At 41.2% G+C, this 24,379-nt stretch overlaps 1 protein-coding gene across 2 annotated transcripts in view; it reads left to right on the forward strand.

Annotated features, from left to right (window-relative positions):
- UBN2 (ubinuclein 2) overlaps positions 1-24,379 on the forward strand; it is a 150,646-nt gene that overhangs the window by 54,995 nt on the left and 71,272 nt on the right. For both annotated transcript variants that reach the window (XR_012850009.1, XM_075833556.1), the window contains exon 10: positions 21,496-21,609. Coding sequence is in view for 1 of the 2 variants with exons in the window: in XM_075833556.1 (XP_075689671.1) it covers positions 21,496-21,609 (114 nt within the window). In the remaining variant the exon portion in view is untranslated. The remainder of the gene's footprint in view (positions 1-21,495; positions 21,610-24,379) is intronic.

Genomic DNA, 24,379 nt, shown 5'->3' on the forward strand with positions numbered 1-24,379 from the left:
CCTCTGCATGGGAGACTATAATACTGTAGCAAATCCTAAATTGGACAGATTTCGCCCGGATGTGGGGACAGATCCCCCTTGTGTAACTAGACCCCTCCCTTTATTGCTATTTCTGGAAGAGGTGGGATGGCATGATCTTTGGAGGTATATGTGGCCGGATGTTCTAGAATATACCTGTTATACCCCGGGGAGAAATGCACTGTCTCGGATTGACTACATTTGCGGTAATGTGCGGGCGTGTTCGGTGCTCGCATCTGTGGAACATTTACCCTGGGTGTTTTCTGATCACTCCCCTATGATGGTAAAATTGACCATGTCCCAGAGAAGAAGTCACATTTGTAGGAAAATACACCCATTTTGGTTAACTCAATTTACTCAGCAGGATCGCATTCCTGACCAAATTCACATTTACACACAGGGCAACGAAAATGGTACGAACCACTCAGCTTACTGGGATGCATTAAAAGCCTACTTGAGGGGCTGTCTCCAGTCCTCCATTTCTTATATAAAAAAGGAATCTGTTAAAAGGGAACAGGAACTGGCTAACTCATGCAGGGTACTAGAAGCCACGTATGTATCGAACCCATCGGAAAATAATAGGGTCAGCTGGTTACGGGCGGGAAGACAATATTTGTTGTATCTGACGGAAAAAAGCAAGCGTAAAATGTTCTTTGCAAGCCAGAAATACTTTGAACAGGGAAACCAATCCAGCAGCCTGTTAGCACATCTCATCCACCAGAACACTTCCTCCCCGGCTATTTTGAAAATTAGAAGCCCTAATGGTGTTATTCTTACTGCCACGTCAGATATACTTTCTGCGTTTTCTGATTTTTACAAAGACTTATATGTCTCTAGAACCACGAAGACTGCAGAAGAGTTGCAGATATATTGTGAATCTATCTCCTGCCCCTCTATAACTAATGATCAGAGTCTCCTACTTGATGGCATTATCACGATGGAAGAGCTTACTGAGATAGTGAAGGATATGTCTAAGGGGAAAGCCTCTGGGCCGGATGGCATACCTTTGGAGGTTTATTTGAGATACCAAGAGCAGTTACTCCCAGAACTCCTTCATACATATCATAAATCCTTGGTAGCGGGGTCCCTGCCCGACTCCTTCTATGAGGCCACAGTAGTAGTGATACTTAAACCGGATAAAGATCCCTTGGACTGTTCTTCCTACAGGCCCATAGCATTACTTAACGTAGATTATAAAATTTTAACTAAGGTATTGGCAAATAGACTTAATGGTATTATGCCCTCTATCATCCACCCTGACCAATCTGGGTTTATACAGGGGAGAAGTACGTCAGATAACCTACGCAGAGTCCAGATTGTTTCTCAGATTGCATCGCGACAGGGTGTGGACTGGGCCTTGGCATCTTTGGATGCAGCAAAGGCCTTTGACTCTATTGAGTGGCCATATTTACTTAATATTCTGCGTGGGTTTGGATTTGGTCCTGTGTTTTGTCAGTGGGTCTCCTTATTGTATCTACATCCCAGAGCGGCGGTGTTCTTGAACGGACAGCTCTCTCCATACTTTGATTTGGCTCGTGGTACCAGACAGGGATGTCCGCTTTCACCTCTATTATTTGCAATCGCTGTAGAACCCTTAGCTATTCTACTTAGATCTGATGTGATATACCGGGGCATACCCCTAAGTTCTGCGGAACACCGAGTGGCATTATATGCTGACGACCTGTTGCTATTCATGTCATTCCCTGATGAGTCCCTAGATGTAGCAATGACCATAATTGATAGGTTTGGAGACTTCTCTGGACTGTCTATTAATTGGGGCAAGTCGTGTCTGATGTACTTTTCCCCGCGCAGAAATGTTATGGTGGGCTCATTGGTAGGGGGCTTGAGAGTGGTTTCTAGTTTTAAGTATTTGGGAATTCAAATCACGAGATTAGATGCTGACATGGTACAGGCAAATGTTGCTCCCCTAATTCTGATGTTTCGAGATAAATTTAAGATTTGGTTGGGACTACCTCTATCCATAGCAGGACGTATCAACCTTATCAAAATTGTGGTTCAGCCTAAATGCCTTTATATTCTGCAACACATATTTGTATATATTCCAAAGTCATTTTTCCAAGAAATAGAATCGCAGCTAATTAAATTCATATGGGGATCTTCTAGATCTAAGTTACAGCTAGCAAAATTGCAACGACCCAGAGATTTAGGGGGAATGGCCCTCTCTGATTTATATTTATACTATCTGGCGGGCCAGCTCAAATATATGGCCGCCTGGGTGTCACCTGATGTACCAGAGGGAATGGAACTGTGTCTGGCAAACTATTTGGATATTCCTAAACTCTGGCCTGTATTAGAACCCTCGCTTCCCCTTAGTAGGAAATCTTTACCGATACATAAGGTTGCTCGCAATGTATGGTCGGCGGCACTTAAGATCTCAGGAGAGGACCAGATAATAGCGGAAACACCCCTATGGCAGAATGCGGCACTAGATCAGTTACTCCCCTCACAGGATGATACATTTTGGTCGACACTGGGGGTGAAGACGGTGGGAGATTTATTTGTGAATAATGTGATGCTGTCCTTTACTCAAGTTGAGGAAACTTATCAAGCTCCAAGACAAGCTTTCTATAAGTATTTACAATTGCGCCATTCACTGCTGGCTCAGTATAGGGGAAGAGTAACACCTATTTCCACCTATCCCTTGATTGGGGTCATTAGATCACATGGCCCCGGAGGGTTAATTTCATCCATCTATTCTTACCTTATACATGCGAAGGCAAATAAAGCAGCTTTCCCAGCAATGGACAGGTGGCAGACCTTGATCCCATCCCTAGATGAGGACTCCAGATTGGATCTGTTCGAGTCACATAGATTTGTTTCTCCTGCTATTAACAATAAGCTTATACAGCTTTACATCATACACCAGAGTTATCTTACCCCGGTCCGTCTTTATAAAATGGGTAGAAGGCCTAATCCCAGTTGTCACAGGTGTCGCCATGAACCGGCTGATTTTCATCACATGATATGGGAATGCCCTCTACTTCAAGTTTTCTGGACTGAAGTTACTGACCTGTTATCCCGGGTATTGGAGGTCCCAGTTAGACTGGAACAAAGAGTTTGCTTATTCGGATTGGTGGAGGATGGGATGTATCCTAATCCAACACGTACGTGCCTTCGTGAGACGTTATTTATGGCTAGGAAGGCTATTGCTATTAGATGGATGAATCCTCGTACTCCTACTAAATCTATGTGGATAGAACTGATTAATTCTATGATACCCTATGAACGAATTGTTTATGTTAACAGAAGATGCCCTGATAAATTTCATCGGGTGTGGGATCAGTGGTGTAATTCTGAGCTCACATCCTACTCCAACAATGCTTTATCTATGGCTCTTAGAGCATTCCCTACTTAAGGTGCTTTGTAGAAGGGGAGGAGAGAGGTTGCCTCTCCTATCTGTCTGGGTAATTTATAGTTCAAGATGGGATGCGACATTATAGATACCTCGGGTCTCTTGGAAGGAATCGGGATTTGCTCGCTCTCTGACTTCTGCATATGGTAATATATTATTGTTCTGAGAAAATATGGAACATCGTGCACTACGAACGATTGTGAAAGGTTTATATACTATGTTCTAGTTTATTTCCTGTTTTAAATTGAGATTGATTGTAATGCCATGCATTGGTGACATGATATTGTAACACGCACTTTTGTATTAATGCGGGGCATGTCCGCTGTGCGGGGGCCCAGAAATATCTTTTATCATGGTGTTTATGTATCTCCTTCAATAAAACGAGTTTTTAATAAGGAGCGCAGTCCCTTTCCTGTGCTGCTGGATCGTTGGTGGTAGGTGAGCTATAGCCACACAGCTCCCTGTAGGTAAGGGTATGTTCACACGAGGGCGTCCGTAACGGCTGAAATTACGGGGTTGTTTCAGCCTGAAAACATCCCCGTAATTTCAGCCGTACCGGCATGTGCAGGCGCTTGAACGCCGCGTCAATTACGGCCGTAATTGGCGCTGCTATTCATTGGAGTGAATGAAGAACGGCTCCAATTACGGCCAAAGAAGTGACAGGTCACTTCTTTGACGCGGGCGTCTATTTACGCGCCGTTATTTGACAGCGGCGCGTAAATTTAGGCCTCGTGTGAACAGACAAACGTCTGCCCATTGCTTTCAATGGGCAGATGTTTGTCAGCGCTATTGAGGCGCTATTTTCGGGCGTAATTCGGGGCAAAAACGCCCGAATTACGTCCGTAAATAGGCCGTGTGAACATACCCTAAGGCTCCACACACCCCACCCTGTTGACAGTGCTACACCCCCCCCCCCACACTGTAGTGGATTCCCCAGTCAAAGTGTTGCCGTCATTCGGGTCGGGCATTCCTCTGCTGGAGTAGCCCCTTAAGTCACTGTCCATATATTTTCTTTTTTTTTTATAAATTCTTTATTTAAAGACACAGTTTTTCAATATTTAGTCACAACAAGAACATTATAAAAGCAGTGCATTATATACAATCACTTTCATATAACAAAATTGCAATAAGGCAATTCCAGCATAACATAAGTCCAAAAGGATAAGTGCTCACGAAAGTAATCACTGCCAAATAACGAGTCATAGTAACAGAAAAACAGACATGAAATCATAAATGAAGACAAAAAAGAAAAATGAAATAAAACGTATCTCTAGCACAAGAATTTGGAAATATGTGGTATGATAACCAGTGTAACCAAGAACACGCAGCAGATACACACACTTCCAAGACCAACTCTATCTCTCGGATGTGGTCAACACCTAGAACAAGACAGTACCGTCAGTTATACATATTGCGTGAAGGTATTATGTAAAGGAATCATAAGAACATGTACACCACCCAAATGGGTATCTCAGAAGGAGTTCTCCCCAGAGACCGTCAATCAGACAAGTATAGCAGGTACCACGTCACCAGGATCCAAGTCACATCCCAGCTCCGGCTCTCTTATGATGATCTCTCCACGGCTTCCAAACTTTCAGGAACAAGTCCTTTGAGAAGGTATGCCAACCCAAGAGTTCTTCCAACGAGTGAAGTTGATGAACCTTGGACCACCACATGTCCATGGAAGGAGGGTCCTCGCTGCGCCATTTCAATGGTATCAGCAGTTTAGCCGTCGAGATCATTAAGGTGGCCAAGTCTCTACGTACGGGGGTAAAGTCTCCCGATGGAAGCCATAAAAGGATCAATTCAGGTGTCGATACTAAAGAGCAACCAACAATATCATTAATGGCCCTTTCCACCTGAGCCCAGAAAGGTCTGATTTTGGGGCAAAACCACCAGATATGTGCCAAAGGACCCAGGAGACAACCCACATCTCCAACAGACATTTGAAGAGAGGAGACGTATCTGATATAGATATGCAGGAGTTCTATGCCAGCGAGTTAGCAATTTGTAAGAATTCTCCTGATGCCTTACACAGCACGAAAACCCATGAGATCTTGACAAAATAAAGGAGACTTCCCTTTGCGAAAGAACAATGTCTAATTATTTTTCCCACGCCATTAAAAAACAGGGTTTGGCCGGGGCTAAATCTAAAAGAAGGTTGGTATAAATTTTGGACAGGGCTCTGGCAGGAGACTGTGGCATAGAGTATAATTCTCCATCCAAGTAGGATCTGGGTATGGAGAAGGAGCCGCAGCCAAGAACTTGCAGCACGCTGATTCAAAGTCATACCGATGAAGAAATGTCACATTAGCAGCACAGGTAGACCCACCCATCTCACTTGTTTGGCCTAACACTGCATTCAGATCCGGGGCAACCCTACCGATAGTAACCTCCCTAGCCCTAAGGGAGCCCAGTAGAGCCCAAATTCTGTCTTAAACTGAAGCACACTGTAACATAGATTTTTATAATGGCTACACCACTATTAAACCACCAAAGAAATGTTAAAAATAAGACCTTAAAGGGATTGTCCAGGTTCGGGGCTGTTCTTTTTTTTTTTTTTAAACTGATGACCTATCCACAGGATAAGTCATCAGTATATGATCGGTGGGTGTCTGACACCCAGACCGCGCACCAATCCGCTCTTCCGGCTGCCCCTCGGAGCCAGAAGCTATGCAGTGGTCAGTGCCGAAAGAAGGCTCCATACACACTATACCGGCCTTTGTTGGGTTACTGCAGCCTCTGCTTCTATTTACTTGAATAGGAGCAGTACTGCAGCACAGCCGCCATTCTGTGGTCGGAGCTTTCTGCTTTCGGCACCGACCACTGCAATGCCTTCAGCGCCTGGAAACAGCTGATCGGTGCGTGGTCCAGGTTTCGGATACCCACAGATCATATACTGATGACCTCCTGTAGATAGGTCATCACAGCCCCGCAATCATTTTCTGCAGTTTGTAACATTTATTTAAGGAATATACTACATGTGATTAACACTGTTAAAATTGTTTTCTAAACTAATTATCCTTAAATTGACTGTTACCAGTTTATTAATTCCCTATCTCCTAACTAATGTAATAGGCGCTATGATGCTGATAACTACAGTGTGATTTATTTTTCAAAAATGTTTATCTGCAAAGTTCTGATCATTTTTCTAAATATGCTGATGTGACTCTAATAGCCAAATAGGAGGTGACTCTTTCTTTTCACTCTGGGTGGTGTAATGTTTTCTGTCTGATGCTGTCCAATCAGCCCTGCCCAGCAACACAACGTGATCATATAGTATGCAGCTTCCGTTCCCAAATGTGTTTTCCACTGGTGATATCTCCGGTTGTTTCACAGCTGCAATCCTGGTGTCGCATGGAAGATTAGAATCTCGTCTTTCATATGACACCAGAACCACTGTTCTAGTTGGTTCACAGCCCAAGATATAGCTATATGAAGTGATACCCCTGCCCTCCAGCCTCCGTCTCTCACACTGTGTGAAGCAGCTTCATGCTGATAGGACAGCGTCAGAGGCTGTGAGGGAGCTCCACCTCAGGAGAATCGCTGCTGTCGACACCCACTTGTCAAGTATAGGCTCATTTACATATTTATAAAATAGCTTTTTAAAATGATTTGGGATACAATTTTCACTAGCATTATCAGTGTGACAGTCCCTATTAGATTAGCTAGGAGATTTGACATTACTAAACTAGTGACAGATCCTCTTTAAATGTGTTGAATATATTTTTCGGTCTGGAGCATTCTGCCCCTTCAAATTATATTGACTTCTCTTCTCTTCATTTGGGAGACATGAAAATAGGCCATAAACTTGCATTAAAAGGATTTTCCAGCGATTGGACAATTTTTTTTTTTTTTTTTTCAAACACCAGCAACCCTTTTAATTTAGTTTAAGGGCAATGTAAAAAAAAGCACCCCCCCCTCTTTTGAAAATGTGATAGTGAAAGGTAGTGAATTGTATTGTCTTACCCGGCCCTTTGTTTGACCGTAAGCTGCTGGCCGTGCCGGTATGCCATTTGTTCTCTTGATCCCCACTCTGGCCACCCAAATTCTACACTGTAGGGACCGGAAGTCTGTTTCTCAATGCAAGTCTGAGAACTTCCATGTGAGTGTCAGACTTGCATTGAGACTGACCGCCGTAGTCTACAGCAGATGCTGTGGGATTTGGGTGGTCAGAGTAGGGATCATGTGACCCAACGGCAGTCTGGAAGCGGAGTGGCTGTCCATTAACCCCTTCCCGCCGCAGCCCTTTTTCAGATTTTCATTTTCGTTTTTTCCTCCCCACCTTCCAAAAGCCATAACGTCTTTATTTTTCAGTCGATATAGTACTATGAAGGCTTGATTTTTGCGGGACGAGTTGTAGTTTTGCCATATAATGTACTAGGAAACGGGAAAAATATTATTTGTGGGGTAGAAAATGAAAAAAAACGGCGATTCCTCCATGGTTTTTTTTCGCGCCGTTTTTACGGAATTCACTGTGCAATTAAAACAACATGTTCACTTTATTCTCTGGGTCAATACGACTATGGCAATACCAAATACATATAGTTTTTTTCTATATTTTACTACTTTTACAAGTAAAAACCTAAGTGTAAAAAAGAATTTATTTCGCCAAATTCCGAGAACCACAACTTTTTTTATTTTTCTGTCGATTAAGTGGTATGAGGGCTTATTTTTTGCGGGTTAAGCAGTAGTTTTAATGATACCATTTTGGTGTAAATGCAACGGCTTGATCACTTTTTATTTCATTTTTTTGTGGGAGATTAGGTGACAATTTTTTTATTTTTTACGGCGTTCGCCTTGCGGATTAAATAATGATATATTGTAATAGTTCAGACTTTTACGGACGCGGCGATACCAATTATGTTTATTTTTACTATGCTCTAGGGGGAAAATGGGAAAGGTTTTGTTTTTTTTTTACTTTATGAATTTATCTTTGTCTAAAAAAGAAATAAATAAAAAAAATTTAATAAAAAAAGTAAAAAGGAGTTAAATAATAATAATTTTTTTAGTCTATGTATTGCAGTATATCGTGATTCTGACAGGCAAATATTAAGCCCTGCAACCATCACCCCCCCCCCCCCCCCGCGATTGCGTTGCGGGGGGCGCGATGACATGTTAGAGGGGGTCGCCCCCCTCTTTCTAACGATTTAAATGCTGCGGTCTCTGCTGCGGCGTTAAAGAGTTAAACTAGCGGGATCGTGCTCGAGCGCGATGCCGCAAGTTACTCTGAGGTGTCGGCTGTAACAAACAGGCGACACCGACATCGTATGAAGCGGGTTCACTCCGTGAGCCCGCTCCATACTTCCCCTACCCGACTTTGGATAAAGTGCCCGATAAGCCAATACACCTCACGACCTCTCGCTCAATAACATTTTAGAAAGTGGGTGGATTTTTATTTTTTCAGAGGCGCTTTTTTTCCTGACAGCCTAATATTTCAAATCTTACCTCTCCCTTTATGTGATAATAACTTTTGAATGCTTTTACCTATCCAAGCGATTCTGAGATTATTTTCTCAGGACATATTGTACTTTGTTAATGGTAAAATTTGGTCGACACATTCAGTATTTAATTGTGAAAAACTCCAAAAAAAGAAAAATTGCAAAAATATTTCTTATACATTTAAATGTATCTGCTTGTAAGACAGTTATACCACACAAAATAGTTGCTAATTAACATTTCCCATGTCTACTTTACGTTGGCATCGGGTTTTAAATATCCTTTTATTTTTCTAGGACGTTATCACTTTTTTAAGAAAATTTCAAAAGGCTATTCTTTTTTAGGAACCAGTTCGGTTTTGAAGTGATTTTATAATTTATTTTTTTTTTTTTAATTATTTGGCAGAAATTACATTTTAATAAAAAAAAATTCTATAACGAAGGTTTTACCAGAGAAACACTGCTTTAATATTTATTACCCAGATTCTGCATATTTTTAGAAATTTCCCACATGTGGCCCTAGTGTGGTAATGGACTGAAACACCGTCCAAAACAAAGGAACACCTAGTGGATTTTAAAGAGTCTCTGTCACCAGATTTTGCAACCCCTATCTCCTATTGCAGCAGATCGGCACTGCAATGGTAGATAAGAGTAACGTTTTTATTTTTAAAAAACAAGCATTTTTGGCCAAGGTATGACCATTTTTGTATTTATGCAAATGAGGCTTGCTAAAGTCCAACTGGGCGTGTATTATGTGTGTTACATCTGGGTATGTTTAGTTCTTTTACTAGCTGGGCGTTCTGACGAGAAGTATCATCCACTTCTCTTCAGAACGCCCAGCTTCTGGCAGTGCAAAGACACAGCGTGTTCTCGAGAGATCACGCTGTGTCGTCACTCACTTCCTGCCCTAGGTCCTGCATCGTGTCGGACGAGCGAGGACACATCGGCACCAGAGGCTACAGTTGATTCTGCAGCAGCATCGGCGTTTGCAGGTAAGTCGATGTAGCTACTTACCTGCAAACGCTGATGCTGCTGCAGAATCAACTGTAGCCTCTGGTGCCGATGTGGCCGACACGATGCAGGACCTGGGGCAGGAAGTGAGTGACGTCACAGCGTGATCTCTCGAACACGCTGTGTGTCTGAACTGCCAGAAGCTGGGTGATTCGTCAGCATCATACACTCCCATTCCTAACGCCCAGCTAGTGAAAGAAGTAAAAAAGCCCCGATGTACACACATAATACACGCCCAGTTGTACTTTTACTGTAAACACGACCAGTTGTACTTTTGCAAGCCTCATTTGCATAAATACAAAAATGGTCATAACTTGGCCAAAAATGCTCGTTTTAAAAAATAAATAAAAACCTTACTATAATCTACATTGCAGCGCCGATCTGCTGCAATAGCAGATAGGGGTTGCAAAATCTGGTGACAGAGCCTCTTTAATGTCTTCTTTTTATTAGATTAAATTTTGGGGACTATGTCAGGTTTGAAGAGGTCTTGTGGTGCCAAAACCATTTACATCAATGGTAAAGCGTGCCGTTAGTACATATAACACAATTTTTTACGCGAGCTTTTTTAAAAAATGCGTTGCGGAAACAAGTGTCTTGTCTGTTCTTTGGCATGTAAAGTGCTCCAAATGTTCCCATAGTCAATGGGAGTTCTAATTACACGCCAAAAAACATGCAAAAAGCACGCACAAAATGCATCAAAACACGTAAAAACCGCCTGTATTTTAAAAGGTGCTTCAAAAGAAACACTAGTGTCTTCTAAACGTTGTTGATTTTTTTTTTTTTTGAGCGGTGTGTGAACATGATCTAAGGGAATTATTTTTCCCGATACCCCTGGTGGAGGTGGGTACCGGGGTAATAATGGGGAGTTAGTTCTAGCTTTTTTTTATTGGCTAACACGAAGCCCTGCCTTTAGTAATAGACGTCGTCAAACAGTCAACTGCCATTACTAAGGAGCTAATAAAGTATTAAAAAGCACAGCCATAAGAAAAAAAACTTTTATTGAAATAAAAACTCCCCCACACAACCCTATTTCATCATTTTATTTAAAAGAAAAAAAAAAAAGTAGGTAATCAAAGTAGTCCAACGAATCTACGACATAGTCCAAATGGTCCAGTGGAACCTGCAAAAAAAAAAAAAAAGTTAATAATATGCTGCTGCTTCTTCATTGCTTGCTCCTACTGTGAATCGCCATGTAGTTGAACATCCTTTTATTTTTCTACGATATTACAAGGCTTAGAACTTTAGCAGCAATTACTCACATTTTTAAGAAAATTTCAAAAGGCTATTTTTTTCAGGGACGATTTCAGTTCTCTAAAGTAGTTTTCATGGCCCTATAAATTAGAAACCCCCCATAAACACCCCATTTTGAAAACGGCACCCTTCAATGTATTCAAAACCGCATTCAGAAAGTGTTTTAACCCTTTAGGCGAGGTGACCTTTTCAAATTATTTTTTTTTTTTGTCAAAATTAATTTGTAATAAGTTTTTTTTTCTGTAACACAGAAGGTTTTACCCGAGAAAAGCATCTCAATATTTATTGCCCAGATTCTGCAGTTTTTATAAATATCCCACATGTTTCCCTAGTGTGCTTGAAGCCTCAGAATCAAAGGAGCACCTAGTGGATTTTGGGGCCTCCTTTTTTTAGAATATATTTTAGGCACCATGTCAGGTTTGAAGAGGTCTTGTGGTACTGTTTTTGAAACTACACCTCTCAGGGAATTTATCTAGGGGTATAGTTAACATTTTGACCCCACAGTTTTTTGCTACATTTATTAGTCTGAAAATTAAAATCACCCCAACATTTGTAAAGCAATTTCTCCTGATTACAGAAATACCTCATATGTGGTAATAAACTGCTGTTTGGACCCACGGCAGTGCTCAGAAGGTAAGGAGCGCCATTTGGATTTTAGAGCGCTGATTTTACTGGAATGGTTTTCGGTGCCGTGACGCGTTTGCAACGCCCTGGAGGGACCTAAACAGTGGAAACCCCCCAAAAAGTGACCCCATTTTGGAAACCATACCCCCTCAAGGAATTTTTCTAGTGGTATAGTTAGCATTTTGACCTCACAGGTTTTTTGCTGAATTTATTGGAAGTCGTCTGTGAAGATGAAAATAGACTTATTTTTCTGAAAAAACATAGAATTTTCTAATTTTGATAAGGAATAAATGAGAAAAAGAACCTCAACATTTGTAAAGCAATTTCTCCTGATTATGGTAATACCCCATATGTGCTAATAAACTGCTATTTAGACCCACGCCAGAGCTCAGAAGGTAAGGAGCGCCTTTTGGATTCTGGAGCTCCGATTTGGCTGAATTGGTTTCTGGGGGCCATGTCGCATTTGCAGAGCCCCTGAAGTACCAGTACAGTACAAATTCCCCAGGTGTGATCCCATTTTGGAGACTGGACCCCTCAAATAATTAAATTAGAGGTGTAGTGAGCATTTCTATCCCTCAGGTGTTTTATAGATTTTATTAGAATTGGGCTGTGAAATTGAAAAAAAATTTTTTTTTCTCCAATAACCTGTAGATTTAGCTCCATATTTTTTCATTTCCACAAGGAATACAGGAGAAAAGACACCCCAAAATGTGTTACACAATATCTCCAGAGTAGGGAAATACCACATATGTGATTGTAAGCTGCTATTTGGACACACGGCAAGGGTCTAAAGGGAAAAAGCGCAATTTCGTTTTTGGAGTGGAGATTTTACAAAATTTGTTTCTGGCGCCATGTTGCTGGGCTACCAGTACAGTGAAAACCCCCTAGAAGTGACCCCATTTGGGAAACTACACCCCTCAAGGAATTCAACTAGAAGTGTAGTGAGCATTTTGACTCCAGAGGTTTTGCAGAAATTAGTGCACAGTGGATGTTGCAGATTGAAAATTGCCATTTTCCACAGATATGCTATTTCAGTGCCCAATATGTTGTGCCCAGCTTGTACCACTGGGGAGACACCCCATAAATTGTTAAGCGGTTCTCCAGAGTACAGTAATACCCCATATGTAATCATAAACTGCTGTTTGGGGACACTACCAGGCCCAGAAGGAGCACCATTTGGCTTTTGGAGCACAGATTTAGCTTGGTAGTAGTTTTGTTTAGAGTTTTACTGGTGTTTCAGTTTATAATTTGGGGGCATATGTAAGCTGTGCGGAGTACATCAGGGTATATGTAAGCTGGGCGGAGTACATCAGGGTATATGTAAGCTGGGCGGAGTACATCAGGGTATATGTAAGCTGGGCGGAGTACATCAGGGTATATGTAAGCTGGGCGGAGTACATCAGGGTATATGTAAGCTGGGCGGAGTACATCAGGGTATGTGTAAGCTGGGCGGAGTACATCAGGGTATATGTAAGCTGGGCGGAGTACATCAGGGTATATGTAAGCTGGGCGGAGTACATCAGGGTATGTGTAAGCTGGGCGGAGTACATCAGGGTATGTGTAAGCTGGGCGGAGTACATCAGGGTATATGTAAGCTGGGCGGAGTACATCGGGGTATATGTAAGCTGGGCGGAGTACATCGGGGTATATGTAATCTGTGAGGAGTACATCGGGGTATATGTAAACTTGGCGGAGTACATCAGGGTATATGTAAGCTGGGCGGAGTACATCAGGTCATAATAGGATGATGTAATAATGGGGTAAATGAATAATACAATTAATTATCCATGGATAGTGATGTACCCATTGAACCAATCCTTTATGCACAGGGCGGGTTTTCGGGTGCAGGTGTCGCACTTCTAAAGGGTGTCCGTGGTATTGTACAAAATATCCGCACTCCAGCATTGCCTATTCTTTGACTTCCTCACTAGCCCCATATGTAGCACAAGACCCCAAAATGTCAGTTTCTGCTGCATTTACAGGGTCTACCAGTGGGGGCTGAAAATGATGACGTGGGGGATTTTTAGGTGAAGAACTGCTGCACATATAAATTAGTCTGGGTCGTCGTTTTGCATTATTGCGTTCCGAGAGTTCTAACTTTTTTTATTTTTCCGTTGACGAGCTGTGTGAGTGCTTGATTTTCATGGGATGAGCTGTAGTTTTTATTAGTGTCATTTTGGGGTACATGCAATTTTTTGATCACTTTTTATTCCATTTTTTTGGCGGAGGAGAAAAAAACCAGAAATTCTCTCACTGGGTTTTTTTTTTTTATACATTTTTAACTATGTTCTCTGTGCAGTATAAACAACATGTTTACTTCTGCGGTTTTTCATTTTTTTTCTAATTATAAGGGGCTTGATCAGGGAAACAAGGCGATTTTATTGTTTTTATTACGTAAAACTTTTATTTATTTATCTAAAACTTTTTGTTTCACTTTATTTTACACATACTAGGGAACTGGAAGATCTGATCTTCTGATCCCCTGTACAACTCACTTGTGTAGTGCATTGTATTGTAACTGTAATTTTACAACTGACAGTTGAGCCTATTACGTCCTGCCTCGGGCAGGACCTAATAGGCTCCCATACCTGGCAACCAGGAAGACGTTGCTAGGCGATCGGAGAGAACTGTGATCGCCGCCGTTGCATAGGGATGTCAGCTGTATATTACAGCCGACACCCGCTGAAGATGAAGCGCCCACAGCTCCTGTGCCCGCTTCATCCTCAGGGCATTACTGTACGCCCATTTGCAGGAACGACCCGCTAAAAAGGATGTACAGTAACGCCCATTTGCAGGAATGGGTTAAAATAAAATAGAGGTAATTTACAAATTTTGTGGTTTTTTTTGCAGAAATTCATTTTTAATCAATTTAAACACAGAAGATTTTTACCAGAGAAACGCAACTCCATATTTATTGCCCAGATTCTGCAGTTTTTAGAAATATCCCACATGTGGCCCTAGTGTGCTAATAGATTGAAACACAGACTTCAAAAGCAAAGGAGCACCCAGTGGATTTTGGGGCCTTCTTTTTTTTTTAGATTATATTTTAGGCACCATGTCAGGTTTGAAGAGGTCATGGGTTACCAAAACAAAAGAAACACCCCCAAAAAATACCCGATCTTGGAAACTACACCCCACAACGAATTTATCTCTGTGTGTAGTGAATGTTTTAACCCCCCAGGTGTTTCATAGATTTTATTAGACTTAGGCTGTGAAAATGAAAACTATTATTTTTTTTTCAATAAAACGTAGAGTTTTTTTCATTAACACAAAGACCTGGTATGGTCTAACAGATGCCTGTCCGTTTTACACTGACCGGCAATAATACACTGCAACACAGAAGTATTGCAGTGTATTATAAAAGTGATCAAAAGATCGCATAGTAAAGTACCCTAGTGAGACTAAAAAAGTTTAATACAGTTTGTAATAAATAAAAGTCCCAAGTATAAAATAATTAAAAACCCACTTTTTCCCCTTGCAAAATACTTTATTATGAAAAAAGTTAAAAGTTACACATATTTGGTATCACCGCGTTACAACCCGAACTTTGAAATGATTGCATTATTTAACCCGTATGGTGAACGCCGTAAAAAATAAACTAAACCATGCCGGAATTGTTGTTTTCTGTTCATCCTGCCTTCGAAAAAATGTAATAAAAAGTCGCATGTACTGCAAAATAGCACCAATAAAAAGTACAAGTCATTCCGAAAAAAAAAAATGCCCTCATACAGCTATGTCAGTAGAAAAATAAAAAGGTTATGGCTGTTAAAATATAGCGACACAAAAACAAATAATTTAGAAAAAGTATTTTTACTGAGTAAATGTAGTAAAACGTAAAAAAACCTAGATTAATTTGACACATGGTAATTTATGACACATGGTAAACGGCGTATATTTAAGACACAAAAAAAGAGTGGCAAGATGTAAGTTATTTTTATTTTTTTCCTATAACCACCAAAAAAGAGGCTCTGTCACCACATTATAAGTGCCCTATCTCCTATATAAGGAGATCGGCGCAATAATGTAGATGACAGCAGTGCTTTTTATTACGCTTAGTGTTTTTGGCTGCACATAGCAATATAACTATATCGCTAGTGCAGTGTAAATGAATAGAGAGAAGTGCATGACGCTTATTGGTCAGCGTCATACAGTCCCCTGTACAACGCCCATTTGGTCTAAAGTAAAACACGCCCACTTGGGCATTAAGAAACTCATTAGCATAAAGCTAAAAATCGCTCATAAAGTGGTTTAAAATCGCCCATCTCCTTATATAGGAGATAGGTGACTTATAATGTGGTGACAGAGCCTCTTTAATAAAAGTTAATCAATAAATAATTACCCCAAAATGGTACTATTAAAAAATACAACTTGTCCCGCAAAAAACAGATCCTTCTACAGCTATGTCGACGGAGAAATAAAAAAAAGTTATAGCTCTATGAATGCGACGATGGGAAAACGTAAGAAATTGCTTGGTCACTAGGGTTTAACCCCTTCCCGACATTTGCCGTACATGTACGTCATGGAAAGCATTGACTTCCCGCATCTTGCCGTACATGTACGCCGAATGTTTGGGACCGGCTCAGAAGCTGAGCCGGTGCCATCATCACCGGATCTCAGCTGTATCTTACAGCTGACATCCGGCTGTAACGGCGGGGACCAAAATTAGCTTCGATCCCCGCCATTAACCCCTTATGTGCAGCGCTCAAACGCGATCGCTGCACTTAAGGTGTTTGCAGCTCATCGGAACCCCAGTAATGAAATTGCCGGGGTTCCGGTGGCTGCAATCGCAACCGGAGGCCTAATACTGGCCTCCCGGTCTGCCTAGCACCGAAGCCGGTCAAGATCCGCCCGGCGGCGGAGCCTGATCGGCTTCCGTAGCTGCCGGCAAGATGGCGCCGGGTCAGGAGCTGATCCGGCGTCATCAGCGGTGGAAGTCAGCTGTACTGTACAGCTGACATCCACCTGTAATGGCAGGAACCGGAGCTAGCGCCGATCCCTGCCATTAACCCCTTCGATGCAGCAATCGAAAGCGATTGCTGCATCGTAGCGGTTACTAGCAGATCGCCAGCCCTGACAGGCAATCAGGACTGGCAACTGCTGTTATGGCAACAGGAGACACAATGGTCTCCTGCTCTGCCATTACGGAAGCCGATTTAGGCCCCGCCGGGAGGCGAAGCCTAATCGGCTTGCTGTCAGTGAATGACTGACAGATCTAATACATTGCACTACATAGGTAGTGCAATGTATTAGAAAAAAAAAAATCTGACCGTTGGACCTTCAAGTCCCCTAGTGGGACTTGAGAAAAAGTGTAAAAAAAAGTGCAAATAATAAAAGTTTGAAAACAATAAAAGTTTCAAGTAATCAAATAAAACACAATCCCCCTTTTACTCTTATCAAGTCCTTTATTATTGAAAAATAATAATAAACCATATGTATTTGGTATCGCCGCGACCGTAACGACCTGAGGTATCAAAATATTATATTATTTATTGCACGCGGTGAACAGCGTAAAAAAAACCGTAAAAAACGTTACCAGAGTTTCTGTTTTTTAGTCACTTTGCCCTACAAATGTTAGAATAAAAAGTGATCAAAAAGTCGCACGTATCCAAAAATGGTACCTATAAAAACTATAGCTCGTCCCGCAAAAAACAAGCCCTCATACACCTCCGTTGACAAAAAATTAAAAAGTTATGGTTCTCAAAACTTGGCGACAGAAAAAATACATTCTTTTTACAAAAGTAATTTTATTGTGCAAAAAGTTGTAAAAGATAAAAAAGTGCTATAAATTAGGTATCGCCGGAATCGTACTGACCCGCAGAATAAAGTTAACATGTAGTTTATAACGCATGGTGAACGCTGTATAAAAAAAAAACGAAAAAAGCTGTGCCAGAATTGCGTTTTTTTGTTTACCTGGAATCCCAAAAAATAGGATAAAAGGTGATCAAAAAGTTGCATGTACCCCAAAATGGTACCAATAATAACTACAGCTCGTCCCACAACAAACCAGCCCTCATACCGCTACGTCTATGAACAATAAAATCAGTTATGGCTCCAATAAGTCAGGAAATAAAAAAATATGCAGTTGTGCCCGAGGGGAACATTTCTTCTGTTTGAAGAGGCGATTTATCAAGGACCTAAAATTAGGGAACCAGGAAAGGGAGGGCCCAAACATATCCGCTGGAAGCGACGGTGCCCGTATTATACCAGGACAACACTTCCTAGCAAAATTCCCCAAACTACAAAGGCGCGGAGTATGGACCAAAAGGGGCATAAGAAAGGACGCCATTTATCAGTGCGACACTGGCCTGTGCGGAAATGATTGTGTCACAGCGTAACACACATCTATGGATTATTTTATTGTTTTTTTTACCCCATTATTATACCACCTGACTATGCCCCTTATATACTCCGCCCGGCTTACATATGCCATACATTATAAACGGAAACACCAGTAAGACTCCAAACAAAACTACTACCAAGCAAAATCCACGCTCCAAAAGCCAAATGGTGCTCCCTCCCCTCTGAACCCTACAGCGTGCCCAAACAGCAGTTTCCTTCCACATATATGGCACCGTCATACCCGGGAGAACCCTTTTAGCAATTTTTGGGGTGTGTGTCTCCAGTGGCATAAGCTGGGCACGACATATTTGCCACTGAATGGCATATCTAGGGAAAAATATAAATTTTTAATTTGCACCATCCACCGCGCATTCATTTATGGAAAAGACCTGTGGGGTGAAAATGCTCACTACACCCCTTAATAAATGCCTTGAGGGGTGCAGTTTCCATAATGGGGTCACTTCCCAGGGGTTTATTTTTATTATTTCACATCTGAGCCTCTGCAGTTGTGAACCAATACTTTGTAAATCGCCAAATTAGGCCTCAATTTTACATGGTACGCTTTCACTCCTGAGCCTGGTCGACTGTCCAGGCAAGAGATTAGGGCCACATGTAGGGTGTTTCTAAAACCAGGAAACCCAGCATAATAATTAGAGAGCTGTCTTGTTATGGTGGCACAAGCCGGGCACCACATATTGTCCACATATCTGTGGAAAAAATCCCATATTCACTCAGCAACATCGAGTTCACACTAATTTCTACAAAACATCTGCAGGGTTAACATGCTCACTACACCCCTAGGTAAATGCATTGAGGGGTGTAGTTTCCAAAATTGGGTCACTTCTGGGGGGTTTCCACTGTTTTGGGCCCACAGGCGCCCAGAAACCAATCCAGCAACATCTGCACTCCAAATGGCGGTCCTTCCCTTCTGAGTCCTGCCGTGTGCCCAAACAGCAGTTTATGACCACATATGGGGTATTGCCGTACTCGGGAGAAATTGCTTTACAAATGTTGGGTTCTTTTTTTTCCTTTTATTTGTTGCGAAAATGAAAAAATCTGCGCTAAAGCTACGTCTTATTGAAGAAAAAGGATTGTTTTTATTTTCACTGCCCAATTCTAATAAATTCTATGAAACATCTGTGGGGTCAAAATGCTCACTACGCCCCTAGATGAATTCCTCAAGAGGTATAGTTTCCTAAATGGTGTCACTTTTTGGGCGTTTTCATTGTTTTTTCCCCTCAGGGGCTTTGCAAATGTGACATGGCCGCCGCAAACCATTCCTGCTCAATGTGATCTCCAAAAGCCAAATAGCGCTCTTTCCCTTCTAAGCCAAGCCGTGTCTCCAAACAGCCGTTTATTACCACATGTGGGGCATTGTTTTACTCGGGAGAAATTGCTTTACAAATTTTGCGGTGCTTTTTCTCCTTCAGTCCTTCTGGAAATTAGTAAAAATAAGCTAAACCTACATTTTCTTTGAAAAAATGTTGATTTTAATTTTCACGGCCTACTTCCAATAATTTCTGCAAAAAACCTGTGGGGTCAAATCGCTCACTATACCCCTAGATAATTTCCTCAATGGGTGTAGTCTCCAAAATGGTGTCACTTGTGGGGGGTTTCCACTGTTTTGTCTCCTCAGGGACTTCGTAAATGTGACATGGCCTCCGCAAACCATTCCTGCTAAATTTGAGCTCCAAAAGCCAAATAGCGCTCTTTCCCTTCTCAGCCCTGCCGTGTCTCCAAACAACCGTTTATTACCACATGTGGGGTATTGTTTTACTCGGGAGAAATTGCTTTACAAATTTTATGGTGCTTTTTCTCCTTTAGTCCTTGTGGAAATGAGAAAAAAAAATCGCTAAACCTACATTTTCTTTGAAGAAATGTTGATTTTAATTTTCACGGCCTACTTCCAATAATTTCTGTAAAAAACCTGTGCGGTCAAAATGCTCACTGTACCCCTAGATAATTTCCTTGAGGTGTGTAGTTTCCCAGATGGGGTCACTTTTGGGGGATTTTGACTGTTTTGGCACCGCAAGAGCCCTTCAAACCTGACATGGTGCCTAAAATTTATTCTAACAAAAATAAGGCCCCAACATCCACTAGGTGTTCCTTTGCTTCTGAGGCCGGTGCTTCAGTCCAGTAGCACGCTACGGCCACATGTGGGATATTTCCTAAAACTGCAGAAACTGGGCAACAAATATTGAGTTGCATTTCTCTGGTAAAACCTTCTGTGTTATAAAAAAAATTGTACTAAAAATTTATTTCTGCAAAAAAATATGACATTTGTAAATTTCACCTCTACTTTGCTTTAATTCCTGTGACATGTGTAAAGGGTTAAGACATTTTCTAAATGCTGTTTTGAATACTTTGAGGGGTGAAGTTTTTAAAATGGGGTGACTTTTTGGGGGTTTCTAATATATAAGGCCCTCAAAGCCACTTCACAACTGAACTGGCCCCTGTAAAAATGGCCTTTTGAAATTTTCATGAAAATGTGAGAAATTGCTGCTAAAGTTCTAAGCCTTGTAACGTCATAGAAAAATAAAAGTATGTTCAAAAAACGATGCCAATCTAAAGTAAACATATGGGGGATGTTAATTAGCAACAATTTTGTGTGGTATAACTGCCTGTCTTACAAGCAGATACATTTAAATTGAGAAAAATGCTAATTTTTGCAATTTTTCGCTAAATTTTGGTGTTTTTCACAATTAAATACTGAACATATCGAGCAAATTTTGCCAGTAACTTAAAGTCCAATGTCTCACGAGAAAACAATCTCAGAATCACTTGGATAGGTGAAAGCATTCCGAAGTTATTACCACATAAAGTGACACATGTCAGATTTGAAAAATGAGGCTCGGTCAGGAAGGTCAAAAGTGGCTAAAGAGGGAAGGGGTTAAAATACCTTCGGTATTAAGGGGGTTAAATACGAATTAAAACATAATGATTCATAGTCAACAATTGAAATAAAACATCAGCTCAAGCAGTGTATTACTGAACATGTACACGAGTAGCAAATAAAGTATATTTTAAACATTACCATGCGAATGCTGTGTAAATATTATGCACAATCAACCGAGTATTCAGAAAAATGCATATGAAGACATTCATATATAAGTCACGCACCTTTCGCTCAACTGGACAAATTTCAAATATAAATTTTTTGGGGCAAATCTGGATACCTACTAGATATTAGAGGTTCTTGTTGGATCTGTAGACATCTGTGCAAACTCCTAAATTGTTGTAATTCAGAGAAACAAGGGCCGATTTCTGCATTTCCACCCACAATTTGAGGCAAGAAATAATTTCTAACCTGTATAGAACAAAGTTTCACATTAATACAATTCTAAAAACAAATCAAATTATTTCAGAATCAAATGACACAAGACCAAGAGACTGATTTTTGGAGGTTTACCTTGGTTTAATTTTGACTTCTTTCTCCTATAGACATCAAGCCGATGATGATCGTGACCGTAATCCTTCAGAGGAGGAAGATGAAGAGAAGCCTGGAAAGAGAGTAATGGGTCCAAGGAAAAAGTTCTGCTGGGATGAAACAATAAGGTAATCAGATGTTACACATAGAAACGAACTTGTATGTTTTCTGAGTTACTACCTGTACCATACCAAAGAGGCAGCGGGGAATTAAGGAGATGAACAAGTTGCTCAAGAATTGGAATAGGAAGGAGGGTGTGGTTCCTTCGAGAACTAAGACACTTTTTTTTTGTTGGCTACAGACTATATTAGGGATGGGCTGCACCTAAAGAGGGAGGGTGCAGCTGAGTTGGGGGAGAAGATTGCTATGAGGTTAGATTGAGTGTTTAAATTAGGGACTGGTACACATGTAGAGGGCAAGATGGTGTAGATGGACAACTGGAACTTATTAATGAAACTGGGGGTTAAACGGAGAGAGGCGTTTAACTCCTTCCCGACCGCCCACTGTCTTTTGACGGCAGGTGGTGCAGGTCCCCAGTCTACAACTACGTCTTTTTGGCGTCGCTGTAGATAAGGCTGATGAGCACTCATCCTCTAAGTAGGAGCTGTAACGAACATCTCCTGATCTCAGAGAAGCCTCCTGAACACAGCTGGGGTCGGAAAACATTCAGACTCCAGCTGTTAAACCCTTTGCTGCGTTCTGTGACCGCGCCATGAACAAAGACAAATTCCCCTCTTTGATCGCCTCACTGGGACTCCCTCTGCAGTCAGCCCTGGGGTCCTACAAAGGACCCCAGGGCTGTCTGTTCAGTTTGCCTGCTGTTCGGGCACACCATGTGCTTACCTTCTCAATCGTCACAACTTAGAGACCTTCGTATTCAGTTGAAAGATTGCTTGTTATATGCTTATGAAAAATCCCTGACCAAGGTTAAGGCCCAATATTATTCGCAAAATAATAAAGCAGGCAAGTTGCTGGGTAGACGTTTCAAAAAAGGAGTGCAAAACTAGGATTCCGTATCTTTCTTCCCAGTCAAAAATATATGACCCCCAGGACATAGCTAAGGAATTTATGGAATTCTACTCCGACCTCTATAACTTAGATGATCAGAGTGGTTCTCTAAGAGACCCTTCCAGTGCCCACTTTCTGAGTAGCCTGAGTCTCCCCACCCTCTCCCAACAACAACGGCTTTGACTACAATAGCCTTACCAGCCCTTACCAGCAGCTTTTTCTGCTGAAAGGCACAGCGGCAAAAACAGAAAAAATTAGCTGGTCCTTAAGGTCTTTTCAGGCCCGGTCATTATGGGGTTAAGTTTATAGGCATAAGAGGAAAAGAGATACGGAAAGGAAGATTAAGGTATTGGCATTGATGGGGTTTGTAGAGAAATATGTCATCGTGGGGATATCTGAGACATGGCTGGATGATCGCTGTTAATTTGCAGGGTTACAGTCTTTACAGAAACGTTCGGAATTATACAAAAGGGGGAGAGCTTTGTTTATATGTAAGATGCCTAAAGCGTGAGTGAAATTGTTATGTGGAGAATTGTGACATAGCGGGGAAAAGTGAGGCATGGCTGGATGATCGCTATGACTGGGCTATTAATATGTAGGGTTACAGTCTGTTTAGAAATGATCGTACTAATAAGAATGGGGGAGGGGTTTGCTTATATGTAAAATCCTGCCCAAAACCCTTCCTGCGTGATGATATCTATGAGGGGAATGATCATGTGGAGTCGCTATGGATGGAAATAAGGGGAGGGAGAAGGAATAATAAAATACTGATGGAGACTTCTTACAAAGCCCTAAGTATAATGGAAGAAGCTGAAAATCAACTACGAAAGCAATTAGATGAGGCAGCAAATTTTAATGAAGCCATTATTATGGGGGACTTTAACTACCCTGATAATAACTGGGAGCCAGACACCTGCAGGTCCTACAAAGGAAGCAGGTTATTGACAATAAAGACCATTACTTTTCACAACTGGTGCAGGACCCAACAAGAGTGGGGGCACTTCTAGACCTAATTTTAACCAATAGGCCGGACAGGATATCAAAGGTTCATGTTGGAGGTCACCTAGAAAATCGTGACCACAACATAATAGGTTTTCATATATCCTTCAATAAGATGTTTGGTAGAGTACCTACAAAAACACTAAACTTCAGAAAGCCAATTTTGATGGGCTAAGGTAGGACCTTAACCCCTTAATGACCGGGCCACTTTGCACGTTAATGACCAAGGATTATTTTTTGTTTTTTCACGGTCGCATTCCAAGAGTCGTAACTTTTTTTTTATTCCGTCGACATAGCCGTATAAGGGCTTGTTTTTTGCGGGATGAGTTGTATTTTGTAATTCTACCATTTTTAGATGCTTATAATATATTGATTAACTTTATTTTAGGAGAGAATTGAAAATAAACAGCTATTCCAGCATTGATTTTCACGTTATAAATTTACGCCGTTTACTATGCAGCGTAAATAACATGTTAACTTTAATCTATGGGTCGGCACGATTACGGGGATACCAAATATGTAGAGGTTTTATGTTTTCCTACGTTTGCACAATAAAAACCCTTTTAGGAAAAAATTACTTGTTTTTGCATCACCGCATTCCAAAAGCCGTAAATTTTTTATTTTTCCGTCGATGTGGCCGTATGTGGGCTTGATTTGTGCGGGCCAAGGTGTAGTTTTCATTAGTAGTATTTTGGGGTACATAGGACTTATAGATTAACTTTTATTTTATTTTTTATGGGGGGAATGGGAGAAAAGAGAGAATTTTGCAGTTTTTTTTTTTTGGACGCCGTTCATCCGGCGGTCTAATTAATGTTTTCATTATTGGAAAAGTTGTTACGATCGCGGGGATAACATATATGTGTATGTGTGATTTGTTTTGACACTTTTACT

This window comes from Rhinoderma darwinii, chromosome 7, assembly GCF_050947455.1.
Source record: "Rhinoderma darwinii isolate aRhiDar2 chromosome 7, aRhiDar2.hap1, whole genome shotgun sequence".
NCBI lineage: Eukaryota > Metazoa > Chordata > Amphibia > Anura > Rhinodermatidae > Rhinoderma > Rhinoderma darwinii.